The 10,145-nt window shown below is 42.8% G+C and overlaps 1 protein-coding gene across 3 annotated transcripts in view; it reads right to left on the reverse strand.

Annotated features, from left to right (window-relative positions):
- Positions 1-10,048, reverse strand: part of LOC139343816 (queuine tRNA-ribosyltransferase catalytic subunit 1) — a 41,744-nt gene extending 31,696 nt beyond the window's left edge. For 2 of the 3 annotated variants that reach the window (XM_070981629.1, XM_070981631.1), the window contains exons 1-9: positions 9,744-10,048; positions 9,582-9,650; positions 9,301-9,439; positions 8,993-9,187; positions 8,126-8,264; positions 7,944-8,019; positions 7,727-7,836; positions 7,165-7,249; positions 3,605-3,793 (exon numbers count right to left, since the gene is read on the reverse strand). In XM_070981629.1, coding sequence (XP_070837730.1) covers positions 3,605-3,793; positions 7,165-7,229 — 254 coding nt within the window. In that variant the 5' untranslated portion in view covers positions 7,230-7,249; positions 7,727-7,836; positions 7,944-8,019; ... (3 more) ...; positions 9,582-9,650; positions 9,744-10,048. Of the gene's footprint in view, positions 1-3,604; positions 3,794-5,334; positions 5,996-7,164; positions 7,250-7,726; positions 7,837-7,943; positions 8,020-8,125; positions 8,265-8,992; positions 9,188-9,300; positions 9,440-9,581; positions 9,651-9,743 lie in introns of those variants that run through there. The other variant, XM_070981632.1, reaches the window with a different exon arrangement.
- Positions 10,049-10,145: the final 97 nt, after the last annotated feature.

Genomic DNA, 10,145 nt, shown 5'->3' on the forward strand with positions numbered 1-10,145 from the left:
GCTCTGCTGTCATGATACATAATACATCTATGATTCTACAATTCTTGATAGAGATAGCTATCAGCTTTCTAAACTGTCTTATAAATAATATGGCAGAAACTTACACCAGCTCTGAAAAGCTCATTAAAGGACACCAGTGTCCACCTCATTGTGAAGCCAAAGCATTAAACTGGTATGAACATTGACAATATTGATGGATCATGCTCTACGCTGGCCTTACAAGATTAAGTCTTGACTGGAAGAATTAAGAGGGAGGCAAGAGGAGTGGAAGCACGGGGAGAAGGGTTGGCCATGAGTAGACAGAGCGATGTGGAAGATGTGGAGGAAGTGACAGCCAAAGGGAGAACAAACGGCTGTCATTTGTATGATAATCCTGGACTCTGAGGGAAGCTCCCGCTGAGACTTTCTGTTGTCGAGCAATGGAGACGGTTGTATTTCATATTACGTCTGACAAATAATACATGCAAGTGGAGTTGTGCTGGGACTCGTGTGCGTTTATGGGCTTTTATGACTCAGTAATTGCTGTACATAAAGCCAGAATTCACTCTTTTGAGAATTTGAACAATGTGAAAAGTTTGTTTTCATAAAAAGTGCTGAGCATAGACACAGACAGAAAGCTATCTTACATACTTCCTCCAAATTTAACAGGACTGTTCTAAGATTTACACAAAGTCAAAGACTGCTGAAGATCAAGAAACAGCCAAAAAGAACTCATCCATTTTAGGTCTCGATATCATCTTAGGCAAAAAAAACAGACAGCTCCGTTGACTGGTAAAATCCTTGTCATCAGCCTGCAAAAGACCTGTATTTAATTGTTTAGTCATCTGGCATTTCCTCAAAACAGAAGCCTCTGACTCACTGCCAGAAAACATAAACGGTATCGGTGTAATCAGACCAGTGTCATTAAAATATTCCTGCGTCTCTGTCCTTGGTACAGTTCTGTAACAGCAGGACATACATTCACTTACAGATCAATTATCAGACACAACCTTGATTAAAGTTTTGGAGTATGGAAACTACACTGTTAATTGGTAGCTAACTATTAGCAGCGAACCTCTATTCAAATTCTTCCCTGGAGAGACGACTTGTTTCAATCTGTACTGAGAAAACTGAGCCAAATTCAATATCTGTTTGTTCTAATCTGACAAAAAATAGATACAACCAATACTGGGTTGTCAAAGACTACAGGCAGAGAGAGAAAAAGGAGGCTCTATAGATGTCAGTAATACTACAATCAGGAGGACAGGAGATCCCTGTGTGTGAAATAAATTATCAAATTAATCCATCTTTAAAATGTCTGCGTTGCACATTGCTTCACATGAGAGCATTGCAGAGGGCACAGCAAAATGTATTCCACTGGGTCAGAGGAGACCTCTTGAAAAGGGGTAAAAGCATGGCGCTTCAATCAGAGCGAAGACGCAGAGGAGAGAGATGGAGGGGGTGTGAATGTTAAAAGAGGGCGATGTATGGACACACACAATCAGGCACAGACGGATGCAAGCTGAGAGGAGCACAGGGAGAAGTCCCACAGAGAGCAACAGAAGGGGGATTATAGGGCTCAGTAATGTAGGTTTTCCTAAAGCAGAGTGGAACCATATGTGTCAGGGAGATAAGTTATGCATACACATGTTGACATTTTGATTAGCGAGTGTATTTTTGTGCTGGGACGCGGCGATACTGTATGGAGCTATCAGTGCACCTGGGCCAATGGGACTGTTTGGCTCTTCGGGGCTGTTAATTAAAGGCTACTCCTAGATTAATGCACCATGGCAGACAAACTCAGCATGATTCCACCATAATTAAGCTTCCCGTCACTATCAATCACAGCTCATGCTTTCCTTCTAATCAGTCTGTTTTATAGTGGCTAATACTGCCAGGGTGCCAAGATCAACATCTTGACCCCTGTCAATCTCTCTCCCTCTCTCGCAAGCGTCCTTTGTAGATGAAAGCATGCGTGCATTCGGATGCTCAGACACACGCACTCACTTGGGGAGAGAGAGGCAGACACAGTTACACACATCAGAGACACAAAGGACTAAATTTCTACTTTGTAAGATACAAATGCTCATAATTAAGATCTTCCCACCATGTGAAACAGTGTGTGTGCACTGGACATCGCAGCTCCCACTGTGACAAAACAAATGTAACATGCTCAGCCCACACAAGTTTAATTTGAACCTCGGTAACTTCTAGAGCCCTTAAAGTGATCGACACCATCCCTGAAAGCACTCATCCACATCATGTGTTAAGAGGGTATTGCAGCATCTGTGGCACACAGTCCTCTCAAACTGTCTCAGCAGCTTCTCTAAAGCAACAACATCAGTCACAACCACACTGTCACTATACACCTGTTTTGTTTCTGTTACATTCATTTGGTGAAATTATCCAAGTTGTTGTTAAATGTTTTCTTTTTTTCCTGGCCTCTTTTACAGTATGAGGAGCCTGGATTATATTGGAGCCCTTTTGTTTCTTCCAAGAAACAGGCAGCTGTTACTGAACCTCAGCAATCAGGTGACTGAGGTCACACTGCACTCTGGTTTGGAAACATTAGTCCTTGGGCATTGCTGACAAATTACAGAAAGCCGTAAGAGCACGGCCAGAGTAAGCAGGCCTGCTTAGGCTTCATTCAGATACATAGTCTAACATTAGGATTTATCACTAAAAATGGAAAATGCTGGATGCTATTGGATAGATCACCTCACTGATATGATAAGCATTATTGACAGGCCTCTATAGCAGCATGCGGCAGTGGCTCTATAATGAAGCCGGCCAGTGGCTGGACTTGGATTGATCTCTTCCATGCTTTCAAAAACAAGACCTCCCTATTATCCGATATGAGATGTCCACTCAAGTCCAAAAGTGTTTTGGTCCTAATTTCCACCCAGCAGCAAGAGAGACCATGCATGAAATGGAGGTTAAGGTTTTCCATTAGACAGCATAATGAAATATCCAAATTAAGCAATGCATATCATACAGCAGGTGAAATCTACTGGCCTGTAAATGGAGTGTAAGCAAAGGTTAATTGCCATTTACTGAGAGCACCCACTTGAATCGCCTGTCCGGGTGGCAGACGGTTCATTGTAAATCTCGGGCTTCATGGCATGAGGAGTAACATAATGAGGCTACTGTAGGTTTGCCTTTCGTGCTCGCTCTTCATTTCCTTCCTGCTTTATGACAGCAAAGGATTTTTTGGTGTTCCAAATGTATGCGTGTAAGATACGTTACTTGCATGACATGAAAATAAATGAAATATTCCTGAGCAAATATTTACTCTCTTGTTCTCTTTTGAGCATTTTTTCCCCATATGGTTTAATCAATAGACTGCTTTTGTGGGATAATATTGTATGAGCAGTATTAGCAGCAGCAGCCTCTGCGCTCACAGGGCAACTGGTAAACCTGTTGCAGCATCCATAACAACAGCTGCACAGAAGGCAGTGGAATACTCCAACACATTCATACACCTGAGATACGAGATCACAGGGAGGGAATGCAAACGCAAAACAAATGAATACTTTTTAGACAAGATGGTATGATGCTCTCATAGCGCACAGATGCGCAACGGATTCAGTGCGCCGTGCGTAAACGATGCAAGCGGCATCCTTACCTGTCGTCGGTCTGCCAGTCCCCGAGCAACAGGTCTCGGAACCGGTACCGAGGGGGCAGAGGGAGCACCTCCTTCTCCAGTTCGACCATGGTCCTCCTCCACAGAGCCCAGAGACGGATATCACAGCAAACCGCACCTCCACACCGAGGAGGTGGACCCCCAAGATCAACTCCGTTCCTCTTCTTTCTGCTATGCAAAACGGAGATTAATAACGAACACTTTGATACGCCTCATGGCATCGTCTTCCACTTCCCTGCTTAACAGAAAAATCAGCTTGTTTCGTTTGGGCACCCGTCACAATGCAGCTCTACTTTTCTTCCCGCCGCGGCAACAGGTCGAGGATGTTCATCCGTCGGTGCGTCGGGGAGGCTGCACTTACTGTGACAGCTGGAGAGCAACTGGTTGTCTCTCTCAACACCAGCATCCTCCCTGCCTGAGCTACGCATGGACACACTGGCTGCAAATGAGTAACCAACCGTTACACCGTAGATCGACCGTTGCGACGACTTTTCATTTCAGGCATAACCAAAACAAAGACAGAAAGAAAAAAACGCAACAATTACACAAATGACACTAAAATAATAAAACTGTCACACATATAAGCTACACGTGAGCTATCAGACTTCTGTGGAGATCTGCGCGCAATTCATTCGTGAGTCTAAACAACATTGATGTACATTTATTATTTCTGCATGGAGCGCTACAGCTTTTTATTATGTTGAAGTGGGCTTCTAGGAATATTATGGGGCTGTAAATCTCTTGGATCAGTCTAAGGAGGCATGTATGGCATGTTTGGAACAGTCTTGCTGAAATATAATACATGAGAGCACATTTATTACGTGACACCTTGTCAACTGAGCTCAGCAGGAAATATCCTAAAAAAAACAAACAAACAAACAAAAAACCATCCCTCTCGTGACAAACAACCATAATCTTGTAATACATTTAAAAACAATACACATTAAAAAACCGGCTCCTCTAAAAGTGAGCTATTATGCTTACAAATACAGAAGATCACTATACTGTTGTCAAAGCATAAATCCCTCTATGAATATTTAGTTAGCTCTATTTGTAACTCATTAACAAACACTTATAATTAAGAGTATAAGCACTTGTAATCTACTCTTATTATGCACCGAACCCACCATTTGTATTGTGACTACACTGCTGTTGGAGATATTTGTTTTCCTGCCACTCACCACCTCACAGGGTTAATCTAGTAGAGCCTGTGGTCATAACAGAAGCTGTAATGAAATTCAAATGTGGTGCTCAAGAGGACTGTTGACTCAAAGCCACAGACAACAGGTGTTATTCAAATTAACTTCCAATGATTAATATTAATCACCCACAATGGCGCCTTTTGTAAACGAGCACCTCTGTAAGCTCCAAACAAAGCCGTCCCTCAGAGGGTCAAAAAGGATTAATGCCTATTGAATTGATGAAGAATAACAATGGATAGGAGTGATTTGATATTGCTTAGATGGGTGCTGACTTTGCTTTGTGAATCATTCTGTTCAGTGTTTTGTGCCCTCCTACATTTTTGCTCATGTGCCTGATCTTACTGTAATCAGCTGGATTGATATTTACTCTACTAGGAAACTTCTACAGCATATCACTCTGCTTCACAGTTGGTCTGCCTCTGTTTTTTGTCTATCTCGCCCTCTGGTGGTCATCAGGACACAAGCACACAATCTGCAGCGAGCTAGTTTCATTGATGTGTTCAAACACTTAGCCGACAACTAACACCAGAATGTATTTATTAATACTCCGCCTTTGGCAAAAATTAAATGTCTCTGTAATGCGCTCAGGCACCAGAAATTACAAAAAAAAAAAAAAAAGGCTGACAGGAAGGCAAAACATTTCATTTCAAGTGGGTGGGCCGAGCTGTGTAGCCATGGTAACAACAAAAAAGTGTCTGAGCATATCAGAGGAGATAGTTCATGTGTTTCAAACCTCATTTAAACCCCATTCAGTCTCACATTATCATAATGTGCACGCTGAGGACAATTTGCAGAGGCTGAGTAAAGCAGGTTGTTGTATAAGACGATCAGGCTTTATCCCTTCAGATCAAAAGCCACTTTCCTCATCGCCAAACAACGCTGGCAATGCACGTATAAATATAAACAAAGAGTGGAAAACAATCTCCCGTAAAAAGAGTCATTTAAAAGATATAAAATCCTTAGGTCACTGTTTGACATTTAGACCCCCATTTAGAGCACAACAGCTGCCTTCCAGGTTCTACTCCAGCGTAACGTTGACGGAGGCGAGAGCGTCCACAGCCCAGCCGGGGTACAGGTCACGAGAAGGAAACATTCGCTTCATGAACGTCTGTATAAACTCAGGGAATCGGCCTTCCACGATGCTCTGCCGCACAGAGCGCATCAGGGTGAGCTGCGAAGAGAAATGTTTGATGAATTGTAGAAAAATAATGTGATTATTGACCTCCAGAGGGAAGTCATCTTCTCTGCATTTTAGACGGCGCGTCAGCTGCAGGTCAGCAGCGTCAGTGTGTACAGCACCAATGTCTACTTGCTGCTATTTATCACGGCAGCATTTTAGGGTAAGGTGAATATTTCACAGCAATTAAATATTCGTCATGACATTTCAGTCTGGATCAAAGTGGTAGAGTGACAACCCAACAGGCCCACTGACACGGACATCCCAGAGCCACCCTGCTAGAGCAGCTTCAATGGGAAAATAGAAAAAAAACTCATAAAAACAAAGAAATTAATATGTTGCATAATCAGGCATCATCAGTTATGCTTTTTTAAGGCGCACATTATGTTTTGGGACAGATCTGTCAGAAGGAGACTCCCCATCGTTTTGATAATGCCAGCATCAAGGCAAGTTTGTGCCACTTTGAGATACAGAGAGTGCTGATGCATTAAACGATCGTGACTGAGGCGAGGACATCGTCTGATTCACGTCACATGCATTTGCTAAGTTCAACATCTTTTGTCAGATTTCTGTCGGAGCAATTAGACTTTGAAACACATTATGTAAATGTGTGGCTTCGGTTGATATCTCTCCATGACAGGATTGCAGATACAGATGCTAATGAACTGATAAAAGACACTCAATACATGCAGTAAGTGTCGAACATGGAAATCAGAAAAAATAAATGATCATGGAACTGTAGTGATTTAAAGCCGCTTGACTGAAAGAGTAAATATATTTTTTATGCTGACATAAATAGATTTTTAATTATATTCACTTTTCTTTTTTAAAGAACATTAATAAAAACACATGTTATCGAGCAGGTCATATCTACTGTTCATTCATTTCATCCTCAGACAATATTATGTCTGAATTTGACTGAAACAGCACTTTTAGCAGCATTTTGATTGACATTCATTCTCTCTCTCTCTTTAATTGACTGGAATATGACAGCAGTGACAATGAAAGTTAAAATGAGTTCAACCTAAAACATGTAAAAATTGCTATTTTGGTGAGATTATTTTTTTGTTAAGAGTTTAAATGGTTTTTGTTGTTATTTAGTCTTGATTTAATCTTGAGTTGTGGTATGATGTTGAGTGTTAACAGACATTTCCAATACTGACCTGGTAGGCAATGTTATGGATGGTGATGTGATGCATAGCTGCAGTGTCACTCTTGAACAGAGCATGGAGGTAAGCCCGACTATGTCTGAAACAGACAACAGGCAATATTATTTGCACCTCCCTTCCAGTAATGTCCATCACATGGTACAAAATGTCTAAACACCAGGGCGCCCCACTGTATGTGGGGATCCATACAGTTTAAGCATCCTCGTCTCACAACACACCCAAACTGCACTGTCTGCTCAAAACCACTTAAGGTAGCTGTAAGTCTACTTTGGTGTTTTATTACGGAGAAATCACATCACTGGAATACACAGAACAAAACAAAAATCACGGATTGAGCTTCTTTTGCATCGCCAACATGTCCCTCCGTTGGACCAAAAAGAAGTGGGCAAACAAGCCTACATGTGGTCTTCTTGGGTACTACAGTCCTTTATACATGCCAATATTTGTCCTGATGAGGATAAATGCTTTGGAAAACCCAAGAGTAAAACAACAAGAATCATCATGTGAGCCAAACCTCCAGGCTTGCGCAATGATCTTTTGCTCGTTCTTGACTTACCTCTTGCAGGTGGGACATTGGCAGTCAGGGTCTATGGGCTGGAGGTCCTTGGCATACTGCTTTTGTTTTACTTGGAGAGATCCCCAAGGCACCAAGGCAGAGCCAAACCTCTGCGGTAAAAGAAACACGACTGTCAGAAATACAGCTAAAATCAGTTTTTGGTCAGTTTTAAATGACCATTTAAAAGCGATTCGTGTGTGAGGTGAAGAGAGCTTACTGCAGTGCGGGTAGGGAACACGCAGTCAAACATGTCACATCCCAGAGCCACACACACCACCAGATCCACAGCATACCTGCAGCACATGAGGGTCACACATGCTCTTATGTCACCTTATAAAACCGTAAAGCATCTAACGGCACAGCTCTCGGGAGATATTCTCAGCACACAGGCAAACGTACCCCACACCCATGAGATATCGAGGCTTTTCTCGTGGCAGGTGATCAGTGCTCAGTGTGACCATCCGCCAGAAGTCATCCTTCTCCTCTCCTCCACTCAGGCCGCCGATGGCAAACCCGGGAACATCGCGTTGAGTCATTGCTACCAGAAGGGAATAAGGTAAATAAACACAAGTTTGAAACCTTATCATCAGTGTCTCACTGTCAAACTGGCCGGTTTACAACTAGACCTCAACATTAACATGTGCAGGTGCACGTCTGCTTTCCTTGCCAACGTACAGACTGCTGCCAAAAATCTTGGCACAATATTCATGATCTTTAACTTTGACGGGAAATATCTTGTATTGCTGTATTCCTCTTCACATCCTGACACTTTGAACAAGATTATTACGTCAAAGCATCTGTTTGGTTCACACATGCCTCCTCATCGGATCGGTATGTAAAAGCAAATTCATGGACACATGGATTGGAAAAAAATGACGTGTAAGCTTTCTAATTAAACGTGGGTTGAGTCACTCTGGAGAAAGATTAATGATAATGTCATGTCTCCTTCTTCACAATGCTGTTACACATTAGCGTGCCAGATTAATCGTTCCCCCCAGTCTCCACTTCCTTTCTCGGTCTGCACAAGCATGAACGCCACCTGTTGCAGGAATAGTGTTGTGTGACTCGGTCCAAGCCACTTTGTTTGTTTCCCATTTACAGAGCCAGAGCTGTGTGCAAAAACTTCAACACTCTTTCTCCAGAATGACTCGCCCCCCGTTTAATTTAAGCCACTACATTTTCAAAGTGTTTAAACATGTTCTCAGGCTCTATCCAAATATGATCAGTCCTCCATGCATGCAAGCATCATAGAGCAGGATCTTTTACCATCTAGGCAGGTCTTACGCAGCTCTGCATTCAACCCTCCCTGGATGATGGCGAAAAGGTTCTGTTTGTCTGGATTCTTATTGGCTGCTATGCAGCGGTCCAGCCACCGAATGGACCTGTGCATTGCCTCCTCCACCCGTGGTCCTGTCACGGTACTGCTGACCACGTCATCCAGCTGCATCATGATGTCTGACCCTGGAAATAGACAGAGAAACAGGAAGATGGTTTTAGAGCTATTGTGAAACTGAGGGGAATTTCAAAGTCTTTGTTATTTTATACTGATTTAAATTATTTTACTCCTCGGGTACCCAGACTGTTCTGTATGCTGATGGACTTTTCAGGACTTAGGAGGATCTCTTTGCCATCATAGGGGGACTTGAACTTTACCCCTTCCTCAGTGACCTCTGAGAGTTCAACAAGAGACACCATCTGAAACCCCCCGCTGTCCTGTAAGCAGAGGAAAGTGAAACACAAGACTTCAGCTCAAAGATCTACCCGCCCCTTGCACTGATGCGAATATAAAACATATCCTCCTTCGTTCCCCTCTTTCATCATCAGTGATTCATTCATTTGGGAAAGCTTAACTCACAGTTAAAAGATTTCTCTTCCAGTTCATGAACCCATGTAAACCATTGGCTTTCTCGATCAAATCAGGACCCTGTAGGCAGTTAAGTTGAAGTGGGAAAATGCATTTACAAAAGAGAAGTTAGTTAGCAACTATCAAGGTCAAATGAATCCTGAGATTGCGTACCGGTCTCATGCCCAGGTGGTACGTGTTTCCAAGACAAATCTGACACCCAAGACCTTCCAGCTGATCCACAGTGATTCCCTTCAGAGTTCCCTGCGTACCGACAGGCATGAAAACCGGGGTGCTGACGGCGCAGTGTGGCAATATAAGATCACAAGCTCTTGCTTTTGTCACCGGACATTCAGCAACAATTCGCAGAATGAGGGGAGACGCTGAAGATAACGTTTTCTTTAAGGACATGTTGTTTGGGTTGTTTTCTAACGTGTTCGTATCAGCTCCATACTCTATGATAGCGGCCATGTTGCATTGAACATGTGACATGAAACGGTTGAAATTGTCAAACGCGTTGACCAATCAGGGATGAGAACTTTGTTTAGAGCGACGAACACGCCTTTTACATATCCA

This window comes from Chaetodon trifascialis, chromosome 15, assembly GCF_039877785.1.
Source record: "Chaetodon trifascialis isolate fChaTrf1 chromosome 15, fChaTrf1.hap1, whole genome shotgun sequence".
NCBI lineage: Eukaryota > Metazoa > Chordata > Actinopteri > Chaetodontiformes > Chaetodontidae > Chaetodon > Chaetodon trifascialis.